The sequence below is a fragment of the Rhincodon typus genome, chromosome 9 (genome assembly GCF_021869965.1).
Source record: "Rhincodon typus isolate 14 chromosome 9, sRhiTyp1.1, whole genome shotgun sequence".
Classification (NCBI taxonomy): domain Eukaryota; kingdom Metazoa; phylum Chordata; class Chondrichthyes; order Orectolobiformes; family Rhincodontidae; genus Rhincodon; species Rhincodon typus.
Window position 1 is genome coordinate 15,752,646 of NC_063340.1, and position 25,585 is coordinate 15,778,230.

At 43.3% G+C, this 25,585-nt stretch overlaps 1 protein-coding gene across 1 annotated transcript in view; it reads right to left on the reverse strand.

Annotated features, from left to right (window-relative positions):
- The window catches only part of ccdc170 (coiled-coil domain containing 170), a 68,141-nt gene that overhangs the window by 24,231 nt on the left and 18,325 nt on the right, over positions 1–25,585 (reverse strand). Inside the window, exons 5-8 of the mRNA XM_048601232.1 lie at positions 23,151–23,407; positions 20,006–20,150; positions 12,662–12,847; positions 10,796–11,113 (exon numbers count right to left, since the gene is read on the reverse strand). Coding sequence (XP_048457189.1) covers positions 10,796–11,113; positions 12,662–12,847; positions 20,006–20,150; positions 23,151–23,407 — 906 coding nt within the window. The remainder of the gene's footprint in view (positions 1–10,795; positions 11,114–12,661; positions 12,848–20,005; positions 20,151–23,150; positions 23,408–25,585) is intronic.

A 25,585-nucleotide genomic window follows, 5' to 3' on the forward strand; every position in this document is an offset into this window, starting at 1 on the left:
GATGAAGAAGGGTCTAGGCCCAAAACGTCAGCCTTCCTGCTCCTCTGATGCTGCTTGGCCTGCTGTGTTCATCCAGCTCTACACCTTGTTATCTCTGTTAATGCCTTGTTTGCTAACACTGGCCCAGAATTAAACTACAGTCATGAAGAATCAGAACGAGTGGGCACGAAGGGGTAAAGGTGGAAGAGGTCCTCAATTCCACTGCGTCATCCAATGCCCCACCCCGAGAGAATTTCGTTCACTAGAGGAAACGGGCAACTGCCGAACACATCTATGTTCGACCTTGTATACCTTTCCCCTCTGAAAGTATGAGGAGTCACTTGCTGGTTGGGTATAGAGCAGTTAAAAAGCAGCTCCCTGGGCTCAATGGAACTGAATGATCAAGCACAAAGCTCTCCCTAGAGTTGGATCAATACTCCCAGTGGAACCAAAATCCCCTGATAACAACATCATTGTTTGACGTTTCAATGTAGTCACTTCATCTCGACCCAAATGGGAACTGATTCCTCCAGTTAAATTTACAATGTTCCCACAACATTTACAACCTACAAGCAAACCAGGCTTTGGTGTTTCTTTTGTCTCTTTTAAGGCATAACAAAGATCGAATTGGTCACGGTAACCTTTGAAACAATAGACTCAGCACAAAGGGAATGGTTTACTTTTAAAGACATCGAAAATATTTTAGAGGTTTTAAATTCAAAATTTAAAAAACAGTGCACCATTTTCTGTTCTCCACAGACTGGATTCTATCCAGCCTCCACCACTCCCTCCCCGACCCCAGCCAGGCATGTTATACGTGGAAGTAAAGGACGTCAGGTGGCTTTCTTGCTCACCCCTGACCTCCCGCTCATAAAAGGTGCCCCTATGCTTGCCCACCTTATCCCAATTGAGGGCTGTAAGTGCCCGGTTATCCCCCAAATAAGGTGGCCAAGCCACCTCCACTGCTATAAAAAGCTGAGCAGTGGCAAAGGAGTGAGAGTGTAAAGGCATGACCTTGTTGAGAAAGAAGGAAGGTCAAATCATTTGTGAGGCGGTGGGGGAGCTGGAGATGTAGCCTGTGCCCTCCCTATGGTCCACACATCACCCCACCCAGGCGCCCACTACACAAATCTCCTCTCTCTGGGATCCATGCTGACCCTGTCTGGGGTGCTACTCAGTTCTGGCACTACCGGAGATACCACAGAATTGTTATGGTGCAGAATGAGGCCACTCAGTCCATCATGACCACACTGGCTCGTTAAATGATCATTGTTACCCAGTGCCAATCTCCAGCCTTTTCCCGATAACCTTACACATTATTTTTTAATCGAAATAATCATCCAAAGCCTATCATGAATGCCTCAATTGATCCTGCCTCCTCCGCATTTCCAAGCAGTTCCATACGCTAAATACTTGCTTGGTGCGTGAAAGACGTTTTCCTCACTTCACCCTCGCCTTTTTATTTTGCAGATCGCTCTTAATCTCTGGCCTCTTGTCTTTGTTAGTTTTGCAAGTGGGAACATTTTCTCTCTATCTACTTCTTCCAGCCCATTCAAGATTTAAAGCCTCTACCAGATCTCCTCTTAGCAATCTTCTAAGCCCCAACTTCTTCAATCTATCTTCATAAGTGAAGTGCCTCTTCACCACTTTTCTCATCCTCTTCAGCACTCTCTATAATTCATTCATATCTTTCCTATAATGTGATACCCAGAACTATATCACTTCAGCTGAAACCTAACAAGTGTCTTATACAAGTTCAAATCACTTCCTTGCTCTTGAACTTGAAGTCCTTATTAATAAAGCTGAGAGCACTCTGCTTTACTTACTGCTCTGTCTACCTTCCTACCATCTTCAATGATCCACACACATACACCCAGGTATCTCCGCTCCTGGGCACCTCCCCCTGCCCACCCCCTGGCCCCCTACAAAGAACTGCATCCTCTATTTTATAGTGCCTTTTAAAGTTCTTCCTACCAAAATGCATCGCCTCACACTTCTCTGCATTGAAACTCATGTGCCACCTTTCCCACCCACTGCCAACTTGTATGCGTCCTTTTGGTCTAACACACTGCCTTCCTCAAAGTTTACAATTCTTCCAAGTTTTGCATCATTTGCTAACTTTGAAACTGCCACTTCCTAAGAATATTGAGCCACCGAGAAGGTCCAAAAAAGATTTGTAACGATTGTGTTAGAACAAAGAAGTTATAGCACTGACCAGGCATTTCCTCTGGGAAAAAATATGTCTATTGGTCGTATTCTGTGTTGTCCTGTACTTCCCTGGAGCTGAGAGACTATGCCATGTTCTTCGCAGCCTTCAACATATCATCGATGACCATGAGCATCTCACCAAGATCTTCCCTACGCCTCCACTTCTGACCTTCAAACAACCACCAAACCTTAAACAAACCATCGTTCACAGCAAACTACCCAGCCTTCAGGACAACATCGACCACAACACCACACAACCCTGTCACAGCAACCTCTGCAAGACACGTCAGATTGTTGACATGGATACTACCATCACACGTGGGAACACCACCCACCACATACATGGCAGATACTCGTGTGACTTGGCCAATGTTGTCTATCTCATATGCTGCAGGCGAGGATGCCCCGAGGCATGGTACATTGGCGAAACCATGCAGACGCTACGACAACAGATGAATGGACACCGTGCAACAATCGCCATATAGGAATGTTCCCTCCCAGTGGGGATCACTTCAGCAGTTAAGGGCATTCAGCTTCCAGCCTTTGGGTAAGCGGCCTTCAAGATGCACAACAATGCAGAATCACCAAGCAGAAACTGATAGTCAAGTTCCATACCCACAAAGACAGCCTCAACCTTGGGTTCATGTCGCGCTACATGTAACCCCACCACACTGCTCTGTATTTGTAAAGTCTTCCTTACTGTCCTCTTTTGACACCATCACCTTGATAAATTGTTATGATCTCTTTACCTTAATTAGTTTGTACAGTTTTGGATTACTTATTACTTTGGTTAGACCCTTGGCATGTGACTCTTACACCTATCCTGTTATTGCACTCATTTAGTTTGTCTTCAGCATCATCTTATTTTTATTTTTTTGTAATTATCTCTCTGCCTCATTTCATTGGATTATAGGTCATCCCTTCACTTGGTATTCAGCTGTCAACACTTTACTCACACCATTTAACACTTCTGATCTCCTGCAGAGACTTATTATTCGACACAAAAGCAGAATTGAGGAACGGTCACTGGACATGAACCGTTAACTCTGTTTTTTCCTTCGTAGATGCTGCCTCCACATCAGGGGACAAAAAAGGACTGAGAGGTGAGCAGGGAGAGAAATCTTTAAAATTACGAAGAGGTTTGATTCGGTCCATGTGGAGCAGGTTCTTCCACTTGTGATGTTAACAAAAACCAAGAGCCTTAAAGAGTCACCAATTAATACTATAAAGGAACTCAGCAGAAACGTCTTTACCACTCGCTCCATACTGTCCTTACTCCACCCCTACCACAAACATCACTTGACCTCCTGCCCTGTCTTTCATAATGAACATGGTCAAATTACCCAAATACAAACTGAGCAACATTGGCAGAAAATAGTCCCCCTTTAAAACAAAAGACACCTGGCGATTGATGGACAGAGACCCAGATGATTCAGAGATAGTGGGAACTGCAGATGCTGGAGAATCTGCGATAACAAAGTGTAGAGCTTGATGAACACAGCAGGCCAAGCAGCATCAGAGGAGCAGGAAAGCTGATGTTTCGAGTCTAGACCCTTCTTCAGAAAAAGGGTCTTTCTGAAGAAGGTACTAGACCCAAAACATCAGCTTTCCTGCTCCTCTGATGCTGCTTGGCCTGCTGTGTTCATCCAGCTCTACACCTTGTTATATCAGAGATCCAGATGAGCTCAGTTTTAAAATCTCAGCTTGGAATGCAAGCTCAAAAGAAATTCCAGTTAAATTTAGATTATTACCAGGAAAGTTATAAATCCTGGATTATTGATGATTTCCGCTAACTCAACACTCAATCCTTTAAATCCTTATAACTAAAAGACAGACGATAATTATTCAGAGCTGAATTACCAGGGACAACAGATGTGAAAGATGGTGTGACACATGTTGCACAGAACAGGTTTTAAAAGAAACTCCGAATATCAGTGAGAGAACACTGCTACCTGCTGGCAGAATCCCTCTTTTGCCTTAGACATGGAATCAGCAGTTCATTCATAGATTGATATGCCCATTGAGTGAATTGGAGAAAATTCCCATGAGGCAGAATTAACAGGATTAAGAACACTTGCACTTATAAAGCACTCTTCACAATGTCAGATTCAGCCATTACTATCATGATAGTGGAAACACGGTAACGAAATTACATCCAGTAAGCTCCTACAATCAGCAATGGGATAATGGCTAAATCAGTTTTTTGATTAAAGTGATGTTAGTTGAGGGATGAGTATTGTCAAAACACTTGGGAGAATTCCCCTTCCCATTATCCAACAGTGACTGCCAAATCCTTTATGAAAGGGCAGACAGGGTTTCACAAGTTAATGCCTCAGCGCCAAGGCAATGCAGCACTCTCTCAGTCCTGTCCTGGAACATCAGGGTGGATGATGTGCACAAGTCTTTGGAGTGAGACTTGAACACACAGTCTTTTGACCCGAATACGAGGGATTGAAACCCTCTGAGCTGGGAGCATCAGAGGAGCTACCCACAGGAAGGAAAGTATGTGTATTTTCATTGCACCTTTACAACCTCAGGACATTCCGAAGTCTCACACAGTTATGTACGTTCCCAACGTGTTCACTGTAGGAAACAGCAGCCAATTTGTAATCAGCAAGCTCTAACAAACAGCAGCATATAAATAACCAGATAATTTGCTACGTCATTGTCATGCTGCATTGTCATACATTACAACAATATCTACATTTCAAAAAGGGAATTTCGGTGTTTTGTTTTCAAAAAGGACTTCCATTAGCTTTAAAGGCCTTTTGGGACATTACCAGGTCTTGAAAGGTACTATATAAAAGTCTTCATTTCTTTCTTTACAGGTCTTTGACTCTAAAGCGAGAAATGCTGTGCGTAGCTCAGTGCAGCTCCCTTCCCACTTTTCTGCTTGTAGTAGTAAAGCAAGTGATTCTGAATTAAGGAAGTGTTACCTGAAGCCACCCGGCTGTAACATTAGTTACATTCTACCCATCTACTGAACTGGAGTTACAGGAGTAATTCTGTTGTAATTAACTTTTTGGTTGATGAGGAAACCAAGAGTTATGGGTGCAGACAGGAAATTGGAGGGAAGGGCACAGTGAGATGAGTTATGACCTTATTGAATGCTGGCTCAGTTAGCTGGACAGTTCGTTTGTAACACAGATGTCAACAGCACGGGTTCAATTCCTGTAAAGCTGAGGTTACTATGAAGGGATCCCTTCTCAACCTGTCCCCTCACCTGAAGCACAGACAACCTCAGGTTAAGCTACCACCAGTCATCTCTCTAATGAGAGAGCAGCTCTACGGTGGAGTAGGATTATGGTGGCTTTACTTCACTTTCTGTTAACCTTCTCTGTGCTGCTTTGAATGTATTTACATCCCTCTTTAAAGAATGTGGTCAGTGCTCTGCACGTGGTCTCACTGGTTTCCTGTACAACTAAAATATAACCTCCCATTATATCCAATGCCCCTTGTGATAAATGATACCATTCTGTTAGCTTCCCTAATTACTCGCTGAACCTGCATATTAACCTTTTGTGATTCACGTACTGAGAAACCCTCATCCCTCTGCAATCTCTGACCATTTGTTTTTTCTATTCTTCTTTTAAAGTTCACATTTTCCACATTATAATCCAAGGGGCAGTGATGGGTTAGTGGTGTCGTCGCTAGACTATTAATCCAGAGACTCAGGTAACACCCCAGAACATGGGTTTGAATCGTGCCAGGGGCAGATGGTGGAGTTTCAATTCAATTAAACTCTGGAATTAAGAATCTAATGATGACTGTGAAATGGTTGTCAGAAAAAGCCCATTTGTTTCATATATGTGCTGAAAGGAAATTTACTGTCTTTACCTGATCTGACCTACATGTCCTGAGCCATAGTCATGTGGTTGACTCTTAGCCGCCCTCTAGGCAATTAAAAATTCACGTCATCTACATTCCTTTGTAGCTTCCTTATGTCCTCGTCACAATTTACTTTCCTACTTACCTTTGTGTCATCAGAAAATTTAGTTATCACTCTATTAATCCCTTCATCCAAGTCATGTAGACAAATCGTAAATAGACATGGTCCTAGCACAGATCCCTGTGGCACATCACAGGTTAAATTGCACCAACCAGAAAATAACCCATTTAATTCTACTATCTGTTTCATATAAGCTAACTGGCCTATAGTTTCCTGCTTTCTGTCTCCCTCCCTCACGGTGCCAACTGGGGGAACACAAGGAAAATTCTTGGAGGTTAGTGTACAGACGAAGCGTTGCATTGCTAGAGACATCCCTTCTCGGATCAGACTGAAACACATAAGAATATTCCCTATCGTTCCAAACAGCTGTGTTGTAAGGCAACACAGAAAACAGCCACCTCAGATATTCACTCAGAAGGAACAGATATATCATTGTGGCTGTTGTGAAAAGTTGTGGCCACAGAGACATAAAGATATGACTGGCCTGGTGCAGAGATGGGCCCGTCATTAGCCTCCATATTCACTTCTGCTTCATGTTCAGGTTTCATAGAATCATAGAATCCCTACTGTGTAGAAACAGGCCCTTCGGCCCAACACCGACTCTTGCAGCATCCCGGCCAGACCCATCCCCTTATAACCCACACACACCTGAATACTACAGACAATTTAGCATGGCCAATCCACTTAGCCTGCACATCTTTGGACTGTGGGAGGAAACCGGAGCACCCGGAGGAAACCCACGCAGACACGAGGAGAATGTGCAAACTCCGCACAGACAGTCGCCTGAGGCTGGAATCGAACCCGGGTCCCTGGTGCTGTGAGGCTGCAGTGCTAACCACATCTGACCACGGCAGCTTCTCTGACCTTCTTTGGAAGCAAACAGAGATACCCAGGATGACAGCCAGAGGAACGCATAAACCACCTGTTCTAGAGTAGAATTTCAAGCAAGCTTCAATGATGAACAGAAAAGAACTTTCTTCATTGTCAGTGACATTGGAAAAGAAAACCTTTGCAAGCCCCAACTCTTTTGATCAGATGATTGTGGATTGCCTTGTGATCTAATGATCTAGTGCAACAGGTAGACAAAGCACTGGAGAAAGCTAGCTCGCCTGCAGATGGCAACACTTTTGGGACATTATTTGTGTCCTTTGTGCAGGCTGAACCAAAGTACATTGTTAATTGGTCTGGCGTCTCTTTGTTCCCCATTATAATATCCCTGGCTTCTGACAGTAACCTGCCAGGTTCAGCTGTAGGAATAAAATTAACAGACACTTTCAAAATGTAAAAGGTCATTTTTGGGCTGTTGGCCAGAAATACCTTTCATGTTGGATAACAGTGAATTGGCAGGCTGACCTACATCACGGCAAATCAATCAAATTAAAAATCAGGAGCAATGAAAATTGGGCTGTCATTGCTCAAACTTCACCCACAGGGAGACCACATGATGGAAACGGGTACATACAGTCATCGAGATGTACAACACGTAAACAGAACCTTCGGTGCAACCAGCTATCCCAAATTAATCTAGTCCCATTTGCCAGCGTTTGGCCCATATCCCTCTAAACTCATCTTATTCATGTACCCATCCAGATGCCTTTTAAATGTTGTAGTTGCACCAGCCTCCACCACTTCCTCTGGCAGCTCATTCCATATTCACATCACACTCTGCGTGGAAAAAGTTGCCCCTTAGGTCCCTTTTAAATCTTCTCCCGCCCCCCACCTTAAACCTATGCCCTCCAGTTTTAGACTCCCCCACCCTTCTATAAGGTCACCCCTCAGCATCTGATGCTCCAGGGAAAACAGCCCCAGCCTATTCAGCCTCTCTCTATAGCTCAAACCCCCCAACCCTGGCAACATCCTTGTAAATCTTTTCTGAGTCCTTTCAAGTTTCACAACATCTTTCCTAGAGCAGGGAGACCAGAATTGCAGTGCTCCAAAAGTGGCCTAACCAATGTCCCGTACAGCTGCAACATGACCTCCCAATTCCTATACTCAAAGCTCTGACTGATAAAGGCAAGCATACAAAACACCTTCTTCACCACCCTGTCTCCCTGCTGCACTTGATATAGCAGGGAAGTCAACCCTGGAATCATTGAAGAAATCATTAAATACCACATTGGGTGCAACACTAGTATATCTCTGGATGCACGAATTGAAATGGCTTTGCTTTTCCTTTACCATTTTGTGATGACCATCCTAATGCAATAATACAGTTTGTAATACATTTCTCCAGCGTGTTGCAATTTCTTATCAGTATTTTCCTTGTTTTAAATCTTTATAAATTTTTAAATTGGTGTAAGACATACTTTGGTACAGATCAATTATTATAGCTTGATATTCCAGACTGTGCTCAGACCCACGGAGAATTGGACAAGAAGCAAGTGAAAACGGAGTAATGGCAGGGATGGGAGATTAGCCTCAATGGGACTTCATCAAAAAAGTGGTGAATATGCCCAAAGCTGCTCAAAAGTCTCTCACTACGACGTATTGTCCTAGCAAAATAAAAGTTGAGCGGGGAGAAAGCACTTCATTTGTATACGCTTAATTATGAAGGTCATGGATTGTCTCTTGGAAAGACATGAGAAGGTGTCAAGACACCAATAACCAATAGAATGCTTGTTTCATCAATCATCTCAATCTGATGCCTTCCTGACCTGACCAATAATCTTAGTTGAACTCACAGATCTGGGTTAGAAGTAGGCAACCTGGCTATGTGAGATAACAAGGTGTAGAGCTGGATGAACACAGCAGGCCAAGCAGCATCAGAGGAGCAGGAAAGCTGATGTTTTGGGCCTAGACCCTTGCGTCTAGGCCTGAATCATCAGCTTTCTTGCTCCTCTGATGCTGCTTGGCCTGCTGTGTTCATCCAGCTCTACACCTTGTTATCTCAGATTCTCCAGCTTCTGCAGTTCTTGCTATCTCTGAGGACACTAAAGCTCATTGTTCACTTATCTCTCTTTCCAACCTCTCTTAATGCAGCCCTCACTCCATACTCTACTGGAGAAAATGTCATCAATCTTCTGGTCACATGAAGTAACCAGAACTAAAATAGGTGTGTTTCATTGGACAACTAATTTTTATACAGATAAAGCATTTGTATTGTGTCATAGTGGGCCCATGAAGTTTTTATGAGAAAGGTGGAGGATTCTCATAACAAAGAAAGTTAAGGACTTCTGATAGAATCTGTTCAGGAGGTTCAAGGCATTGAATTACAGTAAAACCTGGTTACAGAGGGATAGCAGCCTATGTATCAGACCTGTACAAAGGTGCTCACCATCCTGCATCTATTCTAATCAAGCCAATAATCTGTTGAGTCTCAATCAAAGTCAAAATGCCTGGCCTTTTTGAAACCTATCTGGATTGCAGACTTTGATCAGTTAGGTGGCCCTCAGGAACCCCTGGGGCAGACCAACTGCACAGCCTACATCTCTCCCACCCCACTCGCCTATTGAAGAGATGGGTGTGAGTAGGGGGGAGGAAAGAGGAAGCTCACTTTTTCCAATCTCCCTTAAATCCTGCTCATGATCCAACAGGCAAGGGAAGCAAGTGAGACAAGAATGCTTGCTCCCAATTTGTGAACATGTCAGAGCCTAGCTCACCAGGTAGCAGATTTCTAGCACTATTTCACTTCCCTTTTCCACGGTACAATGTATTCCAAGGTAACTTAAAAAGGAACCAACAGCTTATGCTATGGATTTCCACACCTGCTAGGCTTTGTGCTCTAGGTTTTGTACATTAAAACTGTGACTTGCATTTGATTAATGTAAGAATGTGAGAATATTAGGAAAAAGAATAGGCCATTCAGCCCCTTACACCAGTTCCATCATTAAAGGAGATCGTGGCTAATCTTGACTTCAGATTAATTGCCCTTCCTCCCCCACTCCCCCCATCATTCAGAAGCGGGCCAGACCTTATTGGAGTATGATCACAAGATTGTGAGTACTAGCAATCAGGTGTTGGAAACCAATATGGATTAGTCAGAGCGGAGCTGGAGGGCAAATAAGATGGTGCAAATTTGGAGTTTTAAAAAATTTATTCATTCATTCATTCAAGGTTTGATGACGTCACTGGCTTGGTCAACATTTATTGCCCATCTCAGAGGGCTGTTAAGAGTCAACCACATTGCTGAGGGTCTGGAGTCACATGTACTTGACGGCAGGTAAGGATGGCAGTTTCCTTCCCTAAGGACATTGGTGAACCAAATGGATTTTTCCAACAACTGACAATGGTTTCATGGTTATCATTAGACTCTTAACTCCAGATTTTGGTTGAATTCAAATTTCACCATCTGCCATGGCAGGATTGGAACCTGGGTCCCAAAACGCTACCTGGGTCTCTGGATGAACAGTCCCGTGATAATACCATACAGTCATCGCCTCCCCTATGTTGGAGCTTTGGATGAGCGTAAGTTGATCAAGGGTGGAAGATGGAAAGGCAACAAAGAGAGTATTAGAATAGACTTGGAGTGTCAATGAGCATCTGAGCAGTAGATGTACTGAGATACAAGCAGAGATGGGTGATATTACAGAAGTGGATCATTACCTACAACCCAGCCCACTCCTCTACCACACAATTTCCTGAATGCCAAGCAGATCAATTCCTACCACTCCAACTTTCATGACACCTTTATGGCCTTCAATATTTATGAAGACCACTTACCTGTTTGCTATTTTCCTCACTGTTACAAACTTCACGCATTCTTTCTTTGATAGCTTCTTCAGTGGGTGGAACTATCACATCCGTCTTGCTGAGCAGGGACACCAACTGATGCTTGAATGCCTCCAACTGAGTGTGAACCGATTTGGCTTCACACACGCTGGTCAATAAACTCCCATCCAGTTCTTTGGAACGCTGTTCCCAGCTTCTTGTTTCTAATTTCGAGGCTTCCAATGCTCTTTGTGTTGAGTCCAGCCTGTCCTGTAGGCTTCTGTTCTCTCTTTCAAGGCGGTGTTTGGCATTTAGTGCATTGTCTAACTCCTGAGAGGTCACAAAAAGAAAGGAACAAATACACAAACAGCAACAAGAAGCAACAATCTACCGTTACTCTCAACCTACAGCTGTGGAAATTCATCAAGGCTCACTCAAAACCTTCCAAATCTATGATGACCACCATCTAGAAGGAGAAGGGCAGTAGATACATGGGAATGCCACCCCTACAAGTTTCCCTCCAATTCACTCACCATCCCAACTCGGAAATGTATCACTGTTCCTTCACTGTCACTGGGTCAAAATCCTGGAACTTCCTTCCGAACAGCATTGTGGATCTACCTATACCAAATGGACTGCAGTGGTTGAAGAAGGCAGCTTACCACCACCCTCTTAAGGACAACTAGGGATATGTTATAAGTGTTGGCCCAAAAGTGAGGCCTACTTCCACAGAAACCCTACAGTGCAGAAAGAGGCCATTTGGCCCATTAAGTCTGCACTGACCCTCTGAACAGCATCCCACCCAGACCTAATTCTCTTACATATTCCCATAACTCCACATTTACCACGTTAATCCACCCAACCTGCACACTATGGGGCAATTTAGCATGGCCAATACACCTAACCTGGCAGGAAACCAGAGCACCTAGCGGAAACCACACAGACATGCGGACAATGTACAGCGTTTGCAGTCGCCCAACACTAGGATTGAACCTGGGTCCCTGGCACTGTGTGGCAGCAGTGCTAACCACTGAGCCATGTCCTGTCCATGAATAAATTTGAAAAAAAAAATCTGATTGGGAATCATTGGAATCTTGAGGATATTTAAGATATAGGAAGAAACTGGACCAACACGCCATTAAACAACAGTGGGAACAATGACCTAGTGGATGAGATAATGGAAAGGCGGCAAAGGTTTTGAATTTGTAAAATGGGAATGGGGACTTTCGAGAAATGGTACAAAGCTATGTATAAATGGAACAGAAAAGAGGAGCTTTGGACAGACAAAACCGAGGGAGGTCATAAATGGCTAAAGAATAAACAGGTTATAGAATATAAGTATAAAAAGACAGTAAAAAATAAAGAGAGAGGAATAGCAGTTAAAATGAGTTAAATTGTCTGTACAGCCATTTACATGGTGTCTTTAACAGAAAGGAAACAACAATAACCATTAGAAGAAACAGACAAATTCAGGATTACTGAGACACAGCTCCAGAAATATCAGAACTGGGGTTTAAACATTGTCTACATTTTCTAAATGTGTTTTGCAGAGTACAAGAGGAGATGGAGTAGCTGCCCTTGTTGGAGCAAATAAGAGAAATAAAAGTAGGGGAAAAGCTACGCGATATTGGTCATAATAGAACATTCATTAAAATCATAATGAAGAAGGACATACTGTAGACTAGGATAACATATTGGAGAAAGACTGATTTTACAGGGCTGAGGATAGAACTTTGAGAACTAAAATAGGCTTCAACTCTATATTTTAATACACAACTAAGGTCAGAAACCCTGTCCACAGAGCACACCAGTCAGCCTCTCTACTTCTTATTATTTGCTCCAATTAACTAGAAAAAGTCACTGTTATCTTCTCCGTACCTTACGAATGGTGTCTAATTCCTGCACATAGGAGGCAACAGCTTTCTGCTCCCTACCCAGCTCCGAGACGAGCCTCATGATAGTTTCCCGGCTGGCTTTCGACTCCATGTCATGGGCACCGACGGTCTCCTCAAGGCTTCTAATCTGGATACTCTTCCTGGTGTTCTCTCTGTACAAGTCTCCCACCTTAGAAGGAAGACAGTAAAACCTGGCTTCATAACAAACATGAAATCTTACCAAAGGCAGTGAAGGTTTTAAGGAATGCAATAGCCCAGATTGAAAAACATGACACTGTCTTAGAAAACGTACTGCATGCACATACAATCAAGGTCAATGTTTCTTCTAAAATAAGTTGGCTATCAAAGCAGGAGGTTTAGCTGCAGTTCTTTGAGTTTGTTAAATAATTTTGCAGGGTCAAACAGCGAAGGATTCCACAAACCAAGAAAGCTTCTCACTGTGACACATAGAGTCAGAGGTGTACGGCACAGAAACAAACCCTTCGGTCTTATTCATCCATGCCAACCAAATATCCTAAATTAATCTAGTTCCATTTGCCAGTATTTGGCCCATATCCCTCTAAACCCTTCCTAGTCATATACCCACCCAGATGCCTTTTAAATGTTGTAATTGTACCAGCCTTCACCACTTCCTCTAGCAGCTCATTCCATACACGCACCACCCTCTGCATGAAAAAGTTGCCCCTTACGTCCCTTTTATATCTTTCACCTTAAACCTATTCCTTCTAGTTTTAGAATCCTCTACCATGGGAAGAAAAAGCTTGGCTATTCATCCTATCCATGCTCCTTATGATTTTATAAAACTCTATACAGTCACCCCTCAGCTTCCAACACTCCAGGGAAAATAGCTCCAACTTATTCAGCCTCTCCTGATAAGTCAAACCGTCCAACCCTAGCACCATTCTGGTAAATCTTTTCTGGACCCTTTCGAGTTTAACAACATCTTTCCTATAACCGGGAGACCAGAAATGAATGCAGTATTCCAAAAGTGGCCTAACCAATGTCCTGTACAGCCGTAACATGACCCCTCATATCTCCTATCCTCAATGCACTGACCAATAAAGGCAAGCATACCAAAATGCTTTCTTCACTATCCTGTCTATCTGGGACTCCAATTTCAAGGAACTACGAACCTGTATTTCAAGGTCTCTTTGCACAGCAAACACTCCCCAGGACCTTACCATTAAGTATATAAGGCCTGCCCTGAGTTGCCTGTCCAAAATGCAGCACCTCATATTTATCTAAAATTAAACTCCATCTGCCATTCCTCAGTCCATTTGCCCATCTGATCAAAATCCCGTTGTAGTTTGAGGTAACTCTCTTTGCTGTCCAATACACCACCAATTTTGGTGTCATCTGCAAACTTACCAACCGTACCTCCTATGCTCACATCCAAATCATTTATATAAATGACAAATAGCAGTGGACCCAGCACCAATCCTTGCAGCACACCACTGGTCACAGGCTTCCTGTCCAAAAAGCAACCTCCACCACCACCCTCTGTCTCCTACCCTGAACCAGTTGTGGGGCTTCTGTAGTGAAGCCTCCACCTATCCTACTTTCTGACTAACTGGGGAGTCACTGGCCCCAATATTTACTATAAAAGTGGGGAAGGCGCAGGAGAGAATTTCTGCAGGGAATTTTGGAACTCCGGGGAACACGATGGGGTCCTAATGAACTTGACTACGGGACCTCAGTATGAAATTCTTTACCTGGTTAGCTCAGTTGTCTGGACAGTTGGTTTACGTTGCAGAGTGATGCCAAGCATGGGTTCAATTCCCACACTGACTGATGTTACCATGAGGGGCTCACACCTCTCCCCTTGCCTGAGATATGGTGACCCTCAGGTTAAACCACCACCAGTCCCCCCTCTCTCTCTCTCTCTCTCTCTCTAATGGCCTGGCAAGACTATGACAACTTTACTCTGCTCCTTCCAGGTGGAAGGACAGTGGCAGAAGACCACCACTTTCGAGTACAGGAATAACAGGGAATGATCGAGGAATGTTAGGAGTTTGAGGGGAGATAGGGGTCGGTGGCAAGAGCCATTAGGGTGGTAGTGGTGGTGGGATGTCAGGCCAGAAATCTCAAGGGAATGCTGACCAAGAGAGACCACGGAGACAGGGGAGAAGCTGGACAGATGGAGGAATAGTTGTTAGGGTGGATTAAGATGGTGATTTCTGACTTCTCCCACATTTTCATGCTGGCCACTGCTGTGAGAGAGCAAGAAGTAAGGCTGACGTTTCAATTCTCAGTGCCAAGGAAATACCACCGAGGAGCTGCCCCCTTTGTGTGGATGCTCAATATCTATTCAGCTAAATCCCTGCAGAATCTACTGAATCAAAACCATTTCATCGTAATGACCAGAGCTACTTCACCTAGTCCATGAGTCACACTCATTGAGTCAATGTTACTGGAAAGGCTGGTCCATATCTGTCTCAGAGAGTGGAAATAATGCTCTGGGTCATAGAGTCTTGGATTAGACCCTGTCTGGACTTATGCTTAACATTCATTGTTAAGCACATTAGCCTACAGCAGCTTTAGTGCAGATTCACCAGCGCTTTAAAGGGTTAAAATTGTTGCATAAGTTTAGGCTGTATTACCTTGACGTTAGAAGGTTGAAGGACAGAGCTAATCAAGGTGATTTGTCTTCTTTAAAAGATCATAAAGCCCTTAATATTTACGGAGAAACAGGAGTAGGCCATTCGGCCCCTCGAGCCTACTCCACCATTCAAGGTGATTGTGGGTGATCATCAAGGTCAATTCTCTAATCCCACCCTCCCCCCATATTCCCTGATACCTTTAGCCACATGAGCTATTGTTTTGGCCTCAACCACTTTCTGTGGTAGTGAACTCCACAGGCTCACCACTCTCTGGGTGAAGAAACTTCTCCTCATCTCAGCCCTAAAATGTTTGCCCTCAGCTTTAAATTATGATCCCTGGTTCCTGAACATCCTTCCTGCATCTAACCTGTTAGAATTTTATAAGTTGCTCTGAGATTTCCCCCCACCCCCAATCTTCTAAAGTCTAGTGAATACATTCTTAACTGACTCACTCACTCCTCATACGTCAGTCTTGCCATCCCAGAAATCAATTTGGTAAACCTTTGCCGCATTCCCTCTATAGCAGGAACAACCTTCCGCAGATAAGGAGAGCAAAACTGCTCACAATATTCCAAGTGTGGCCTCACCTTTGCCCTATAAAACTGCAGCAAGTTGTCCTTGCGCCTGTACTCAAATCCTCTCGTTATGAAGGCCAATACACAGTTTGCCTTCTTTACTACCCGCTGCACCTGCACACCAACTCTTAGCAACTGCTGCACGAGGACACCCAGGTCTCGTTTAACATCCCCTCCTCGATTTCCAGCCAATAATAATCTGCCTTCCTATTTTTGCTACCAAACTTCTCTCACCGTATTTTCCCCATCGATATTTCACAGTCCTCCTCCTTAACTTAAATGTCTCCTCGTTATCCCTTTTCTATGCAGACAGACATGAAGTTTTCATTGAGATTCACTCCAATGTTTTCCACCTTCACAGAAATATTATCTTTCTGGTCTTCTTCAATAAACACCACACCTTCCTTAGTTATCCTATTGCACTTGATGCCTTTATAAAAACATCCTTGTGTTCAAGTCCCAGTCCAGGGCTTCAGAACGAAAATCAAAGCTGACACTCCAGGGCAGTGCTGACAGGTGCTGCACTATCCGAGCTGCAGGAGCGAACTACTGCAGATGCTGGAATCTATACTGAAAACAAAAAGTGCTGGAAATCACAGCGGGTCAGGCAGCATCCATAGAGAGCAAACTAACGTCTCCAGTCTAGACGACTCTCCATCAGAGCTGGAGACGCTGATGGAGAGTCAACCAGATTTGAAACATTAGCTTGCTCTCTCTTTCCATGATGCTGCCTGACCCGCTGTGATTTCCAGCACATTTTGTTTTGTGTCGGAGATGCAGTCGTTCAGATGAGATCTTAAACTGAGGCTTATCTGCCTGTTCAGGTGGATGCAACAATTTCCTGGCCACTATTTATTATTTCCCTTTATTTAGAAATAATGTGAGTGAAGCTTATTTTAGGCAGTTTTTCCTGGCACCCCTGGATGGTTCTCATTGCACATGGAATGTTGTAGGCTAATCAACAGAAATTGATTGTCAAAAGCACCACAGTATTGTATTGTGTGGCATCCACACTTTGGTCTTTTTTTTGTCCGAAACACCTGGGTTGAGTTAGTGATTCTAGGCAAGGTTACAAAAAACTCAATGCAAATATTTAACAGCCGGTTTGGTAGGATGTCAAAAGGAAGACTGAATCCAGAAAAGAGTTAAAATGTTTTCACAGGCGAGAAAAACTGACATCCATAATAAAATGCATTTTAATCACTTGCTGATTCATTTTTCAGGGCAAGGCATGGCCAGAGTCAACCTGCCTGCTTTAGTATATAAACAAAGCCTGGCAGTTAACTGTCAATCAGTATTAACTGGTGCATACTCCATGATAACATCGCTATCCTCCGCGTCCATTTGCTAACTGAACAGCAATCCCCTCTCCTACAGTAATAAGTATCAATTTACCACTTGAATTCACATTCTAGTGAATTATCCTGATGAATGCAAGATGAAAAACTGTCTTATTTCAGTAATACTCAAAATGCATTCAGAAACAAAGACAGAATTACTTAACCTAGATTATGTTACATCATTTAATATTCATTCAGCGTCTTTACTTTGTATTTGATGTTCCATGCATGATATTTAAATTGCTGCTCTGTGACGTCAGGATCACAAGCACTTCTGGACATATCATCATGTACAGCCACTTTTTATGTTGGTGAAGAACACAATACTTGTGATGTGATAATTAAGTCATTTTTTGCATAAAAATTATCTAATAATTTGGATAAAAGAAATCAGACAGCAAAAGTTTGTTGCTAAAATGTGAACTATCAGATAATTGGAATAAAGTAACCTGGAACAAAAGGGAGTAGATTACAAGCCCAACATCCTTACTGTTTAGTTTATGTGCTTCTCCAATTCTGGCCTCTTGCAAATCCTCATTTTTAATCAATCCATATTGCCAGCAACACCTACGTCCCAGACTCTCAAATTTCCTCTCTAAACCTCTTTTGCTTTCAAACCCTCTGTGTCAGCTCCTACTACTTCAAGTGTCAGCCCCACTTGGCAGCACATTCTGAGTCATAAGGTTATGGGTTTAGTCTCACTTGAGACCTCGAAAATAAAGGCTGATACTCCAGTGCTGTATCGAGAAAGGACTCCAAGTGCTATCTTTCAGATAAGAATGTCCCATTCGTCTGTTCAGGTGAATGGAAAAGATCCCATGCCATAATTTTGGAGGAAAACAAAGGAGTTATCGCCAAGGACTTGACCGTTATTTAATCCTTAATCAACATCAGTAAAACAGTTTGGCTGGTCACTATTTCCATTTTATGAATGTTGTGCTCTTTTCAGATAAGTTGGAGTTGTGTGGAGTTTCTTGGAGTGATTTCCCACCATCGGACTGAGTGAGTTCTCTCACTGAATCACACCAAACTGTCAGCATTAACTACCTACTGTGCCCACGTGCTGTATTTCCCATCCAATTTACGTCCCATCTCAACACACAGCATTCCCGGAACAGCTCTTCACTCAGTGGATATCCCAGAATTCACCAGCATTCCTCACACCATCCACTGGGCACCTAAACAGGCACTGCCAGTTCAGACCTGCTGCTCTGCCCAGCTCCTGACATTTGCCCCAGACGTGGAAAACAGGGGCAAATTAATGCCTTGCTTTGCAAGCATCATCCTGGGGAGGGGGATCTGGGGGGTGGAAGTGATCCTGCTGAATGGGGTGGTACGCAGCTCAGACTTCTTGTTCCCCAAGGCCCAGTAGTGAAGGGTGCCACATCAGGCTCTGCAGCCTGGTCCCATGTTATCACTCAGGTCAGTGCACTCTCAGCTGTGTGGAGGAATGACCTTCTCCAGGCCACCAACCTCTCTCCAATGCCTCAAACTCACTCTCTCTCTGCTACAGCACTCACCTCTCAACAACGCTCATACCCTATTGGCTCAATACTCCCCCACACACCTGCGTCACTCACTATCACCCATCCCAACCCCCCCAACACCACTAAACCTGCATGCCCTCTGAGCTGCATACTCACTTGCTCGGGACACCTCTCTACCTACAGTAACAGCTGTGTCATCCACTTTCATCTCCTTCAACAGCTGGCCCATTCCCAGTCCAGGAGGAAAACAACCCCGACAGGCCAGATAGAGTCATGACAGGTGGTGGACAACCCAACATTCAGCTCCTCACCTTTTACATGGGCAGCATCATGTCTCTGACCACCCTGAGAATCTGACAGGACCCAGGTCCAAGCCCCAACCTGGTATTGGAGGCTGCCCTTGACTGTGCATACCTGGACTTCCCCCCCACCTCCCCTGCCCCGAGTGAACGGTTTCACCCTGGATTTTTCAGAAGCCTGCTGACAACCATGTCAAGCTTCTTTCCTTTGTGTCTGCTGTAAATGGTGAGGCAAGGCAGCAGTAGAAAGAGCTTGGTATTGCCGGCTGAGGGAGCAAAGTGCCGAAGGGCAAGGCAAAACAAAGTGCAGAAGCGTTCTAGAAGTGATTTGAATATCTGCCATGAGGATTCGTGGAAGCTGGCACATGTCAGATGCCAATGTCCGTGAATATGGAGTGTGCGTGGCCATTGCCCATAGACCATGCCCTGAGATACATAGACGTTGTTCAGAGCAAGTGGTTGGCTGAATTTGCCAGATACCTGCTCTGCTCTTCCATGTTGAGTTTTTTTGACATTTAGCTTGTTTGGTGAGTTTGATAGAAAGCTAAATATTAATGGAACAAGTTGGGATGCCAACAAGTTAGCTAACAAGCTTTAATCACTGTCAACTGATAACTGACCATGACCTAGCGAGAATCTCACCCTGCTGCCTGTGAAAAACATAAAAGATGGAGTGAGACGTTCCTGACGTCAAGATGGGCCCCACTAGACTTCTAGTCCAATTTGCCACAAATCTCACCAGAGCCCACGACACGCGGGCCCCTAATTATAGATTCCACGTAATGTGAGACTTTGCTCTGTTGCTGGATGTAGTTCCTGCGTTACAACAGTGAGCACATTTCAAAGATATTTCGTTAGCTGCATAGTTCTTGGAGACATTCAGCGGCTTTGAAAAGCACTAAAACAATGCAAGCCTTTATTTCTTTAGTTAGCTCCCAGGAGAGAATGTAAATGTTGACTCATGAAGTAGTCTAATTAACCATTGCCTGGAAAATGGGTCCTTTGCATTAAGCATGACCTAGATACCTGTGACAACAGCAAATCCAGGTGATGCTCTGTTCCTCTAGAATCAACATTCATGACACGAGCGAGTTTCTCCAAGAATTCATCACGCTCTTTCGTTCTTCTTGTGTCTTCCTGCTTGACCTCATCCCACTCTGTTAAATATTTCCTGATGAGTAAATATCAACAATGATAGAATGTTAAGTGTGTTACTGTTTTGCAATCAAGTCTTTACAATTTAAATATCACATCAAAACACAATGTCAATGTCAACTGGTAACTTGACTGAACATGATAAAGTGATTATTCATCATGGTGGCATTGCAGTAAGGCCATTGGACTAGCAATCTCAGAGTCCCAGGTTAATATTCTGGGAACATAGGTTCAAATCCCACCATGGCAGATGACTTTAATCATTCAATAAAATTGGGAATGTATATTCCAAACTTATGCAAAGTTAACATAAAACTCAATGTCTCCTTCTCAATTGTTGAATATTTTTGCTGACATGTAGTCAGTTTCTTTGAAAAATAATCGACAGGCCATTTCAGCATCTTGCAGTAAAACAGCACACATGCCCAGTTCACTGGCATCAGCCAGTTTGAATGGCTTCTCATTATTAAGTGTGGCTAAACTGGTACAGTTGTCAGCACAGCATTCATGTTGTTAAAGGTAGTCTGACCTTGTATCATTCAAATGTTCTGCCTTTCTCCAACACATTTATTAAAGGTACAATAACAGTGCTCAAGTCTGGGACAAATTTGTGATATAATCCACTCATGCCAACATAAGGCAAAATTGCACATTTTGTCCTAGGGATGGGAAAATCTAAAAAAGCCCATACTTTCATTTCTCTATGTATTACTTGGCCTTGGCCCAAATAAATTACTTTTCCTTTGTCAAATTTACTCATAGCCAGCTTTTTAAACAAACTGACTTTCTGTAGCCTATCAAACAATTCAATCAAGTGGTGTAAATGTTCTTTCCACATCTAGCTAAAAACAACCAAATTGTTGATGTGAACATAATTACATCAGGCTCCAGAGATTTTATTAGTTAATCATCGGAACATTGCTTCTGCATTTATCATTCCAAACAGCATGAATTTGTATTGATAAAGTCCACCTGGTGTCGCAAAAGCTGGTATCTCTTTGGTTCTATCAGTCAAAGAACTTGCCAATTCCCTTTTAGAAAGCTGATTTCTGGGACAAATCGTGTGTGTCCAATTCATTCAATACAGTCTTCCAATCTTGGAATAGCATGTGGGGTCGGTTTCTGTGACCAGGTTGACTTTGTGATAATCAATACAGCGTCATTATCACCCACTGTCACAATAGGCGAGAACCAGCCACTATGAATCCATTCAATAATATCATCACCCATCATGAACTTAACCTCTCCCCTTATTTGAGCTAATCACTCTGGATTGGGTCTGTAAGAATGTCCTTCTATAGATAATACATCCCCTGTATTCACTTCATAAATAGTCAAAACCATTTCTCTGGCCTATTCCCACAAATTGATTTATGATTCTTCTACAGACTTCACAAGCCACTTGGATTGTCGTTGAAAAATAAGCTACATAAGCTTTTAAACACCTCCATATTCTGCAGCAATTGCTGAAGGGTCAATTTTTGAATTTTCAATTTCTGATTCATAGAATCAGAATCATACAGTCTACAGCACAGAAAAAGGCCTTTGGCCCATCTAGTCCATACTAGTCAAAAGCAAGTATCTAACTATTCTAATTCCATTTGCCAGTACTTGGACCGTGGGCCTGTGTGCCTTGGCATTGCAAATATGCACCTACATACTTCTTAAAAGTTATGAGGATTTCTGCCTCTACCACCCTTATAGGAAATGAGTTCCAGATTCCCAGCACCCTGTATGTGAAAGTCTTGTCCTTATATTGCCTCTAAACCTCTGGCTCCCTTTCCTTAATTCTACACTCCTGGTCACTGATCTTTCTACAATGAGGAAAATTTCCTCCCTGCCTTCTCTCTATGCACCCTATAATTTTATATATTTCAATCAAGCCCCCACTCAGTCTCCTCAGCTCCAACAAGACCCCAGTCTATCCAATCTCTCTTCAGAGCTGAAACTCTTCAGCCCAGGTAACATCCCAGTATATCTTCTCTGCACCCTCTCCAGTCTAACCATACCCCGCCTATAATGTGGATTCCAGAGTTGCCCACAATCCTCTTGTCGTGGCCTATACGACCATTATCCATTTCCCCTCCTATTTTTATTTATCTCCTTTCTTTCACTATCCTAAGTACATTTAATATTTTTTTTTCCTGGCAATGTCCCAATCATAATTTATCTTTAACATATTAACAAGATACACACACTGATTCTTTCCCCTGTTTAGAGTACTCACTACATAATTCACATCATTGAGTTTCTGTTTGATTTGATAGACTCCAGTGCACTTTCCTTTTAATGATTCCCCAGAGACAGACAACAATGCTAACAACTCATCTCCAGCAAAAAAAGCCCAACTTTGACCATTTTATGTGCTTTAGTTTTCATTGTTTATTGAGCACCCTACGCATACACATGCTCTCACGACAGATTAGAGTTTAGTGGAAAACATTCACCCTATGATAAAAAGGAAATAAAAAGGTAAAGTTTTTGAAACTTGTTTCCCTAGACAAAGTTCAATGTAGGGCCATTGAATACTTTTAAGGCAGAGTTAGATTAATTCTTTGCTAACAAGGGTGTCAAAGGATATTGGGGGAAGGTAGGAAAGTGAAGGCCACCATCAGGTCAGCCATGATCTTGATAAATGGTGAAGACGACAAACTCCCTGCTCCTAAGTCATATGTTCGCACATCTGTGGTTCTAACACAAGGGTTCCCAACTGTGGACCAGGACCCCACAGTCAATATTTTAGCATCACTGACTCTGAAGCAGCCATGGCAGCCTGGGAGCTCAGACCAGATGGTAACAGCTCAGACTAGATGGTAACAGCTCCAAGGCCCCTTTAAATCCTCACCTGGTCTCCCCACGCCCAAATCCAGAGTTAAAGCCCCACTTCCCACACAAGACACACAAAGCCCGAGGCACTTAAATAACGTCACATTGGGATCGAATTTGGAAAACACTGCTCTAAGAGAATTAAACAGAAAATAGAATTTCAATCTGTGCTTTAAGTGAAGAGGCCCACCTGAGTTTGCTCTCTAATTCTGTATTCCTCTGTTGGAGTTCTCTGTTCTCATTCTGTAAGACCTGCAGTGTTACTTCGGCTTCAGTCTTTGAAGAAAGCAGCGTTCCAGACTTCTCCTCAGATTCCAGGATTCTCTCTCTCAAGCAACCAATGAGCGACTGCTGCCTCGTGTTGTCCATCTTGTAGCCTTCGACTTCTGCCTTTAGCTCCTGGACATAGCCTTCTTGAGATGCAAGCTTCAAACAAATGTCTGTAAGCTATGAATAGGATAGATCAGTGCAGAATGCAACGTAGTTAATGATCCTTCTAATGACAATGTCAAGTAACGATTGACATCTTATTTCAGCCAACAGATGAAATCTAAATAAGTTAATTCTATACAATCTACATTTGTAAAATCACGTGTATCTAAATCCTGGAACATAGAAGTAGGAGGAGGCCGTTTGGCCCCTTGAGCCTGTTGCTCCATCCAACAGGCTCATGGTTGATCTGACTGTGCTCTCAGGTCTACTTTGCAACCCCCTATAGCCCTTGACTCCCTGTTTAACAAAAACCCATCTAACTCAGCCTGAAATAAATTTAAAGACGCAGCTCCACTACCATCTAAATGAAGATAATTCCATGCTTTAACCATCTTCTGAGAGAAAGAATTTCTCCTCATCTCCGCATCTTTGTAGTAGCCACCCTATCAAGTTATCGCAAGTTCTCATATTTTGCAGTAAGATCACCTCTCCCATTCAGTAGGTATAGGCCTAACCTGTTCAAACTGTCTTTGTAAGAATAACTGCTCATCCCAGGAACGAGTTGAGCAAATCTTCTTCTTTGGCCGCCATGGGGCTTTTACAGCACAGAAATATCCATTTTACTCTAAAACCTTTTTCCAGTATTTGACCCGTACTACATGCTATTTGAAGTATTCATCTAAACAGTTCTAGAATGTGTCAATGATTCCTACTTTTATTGCATTTTTAGGCAGGAAGTTCCAGACACCTTCCTGATTATTGCACCTCTGCAGCAGTAAAGCTCTGGCACAGTTTTTAAAAAAAAAAACTTGCATTTATAAAGTAGCTTTCACAACCTCAGGACTTTCCAAAGTTTCTTGCAATCAATGAAGTATTCTTGGAAAAAAAAAAGTGTAATCACTTTTGTAATGTCAGAAATGTGGACACTGATTTGTACGCAGCAAGTTGCCACATATGACAAGGACTAGATCATATTAGGGGTAGCACAGTGGCTTGTGATTAGCACTGCTGCCTCAACACTCCAGGGACCCAGGCTCAATTCCACCCTCAGGCAACTATCCTTGTGGAGTTTGCACATTTTCCCCATGTTTGCGTGGGTTTCCTCCCGGTGCTCTAGTTTCTTCTCACAGTCCAAAGATGTGCAAGTCAGGTGGACTGGCCATGCTAAATAGCCCATAGTGTCCAGTGGTGTGCAGGCTAGGTGAATTAGCCATGGAAAATGCAGGGATATGGTAGGGGAGGTAGGGTGCTCTTTGGAGGGGCAGCGTGGACCTGATGGGCCATATGGCCTTCTTCCACACAGTAGTGATTCTATATGTCTTAATAATGCTGGCTGGGTGATAAGCATTGACCAGGAACCCAGAGATAACTCCTCCGATCTTCTTTGAGCTACAGCCTCAGGATCTTTCACATCTACCTGGGAGGGAAGGTGGAATTGCAGTTTAATATCTCATCTAAAGGAAGTCTCAAGAAGGAATCTCAAAACAGTTGACGATGAGCTGTTTGGCCAACTATTGACTGATATCAGTCCTAGAGAGTTATGGTGGATTTACTTATTTGTCTAAGGCCTTTCTAAGAAGAAAGCATGGGAGTTGCTCTGAACAATGTTTACCCCTCAACGCATCCTATTGTTCTGTGTGAGACCTTGCTTTGTGCAAATTGGCTGCCACATTTCTGAAATTATAAAAGCAAAACATTTCATTGCCTCTAAAGCAACGAGGAATGCCCTGACCTTGTGTAAGACTTTGTATGAATGCAACTTAATTCTTTGCTTTGTTTTGCTTTCGTCAGACTATACCTTGAACACAGTAGGTGATGGTTACCTCAGTTGGCTGGATGGCTGGTTTGTATTACAAAACAATGCAAACAGTGTGGGTCTGATTCCCACACCAGCTGAGGTTACCATGAAGGAGTCTCCTTCTCAGCCTCTCCCCTCAGCTGATGGTGACCCTCACGTTAAACCACCACCTGTCGTCTCTCTCTAATGGGAAGCCCTATAATCTGGTAGGGCTATGTTTATTTTACCTTGAACACTGCAATCAAATCTGGTCAGCAAGGCTTGAGAAATCACAAAACCACCAGAGATAGCAAGGTGTAGAGCTGGATGAACACAGCAGGCCAAGCAGCATCAGAGGAGCAGGAAGGCTGACGTTTCGGGCCTAGACCCTTCTTCAGAAATGGGGGAGGGGAAGG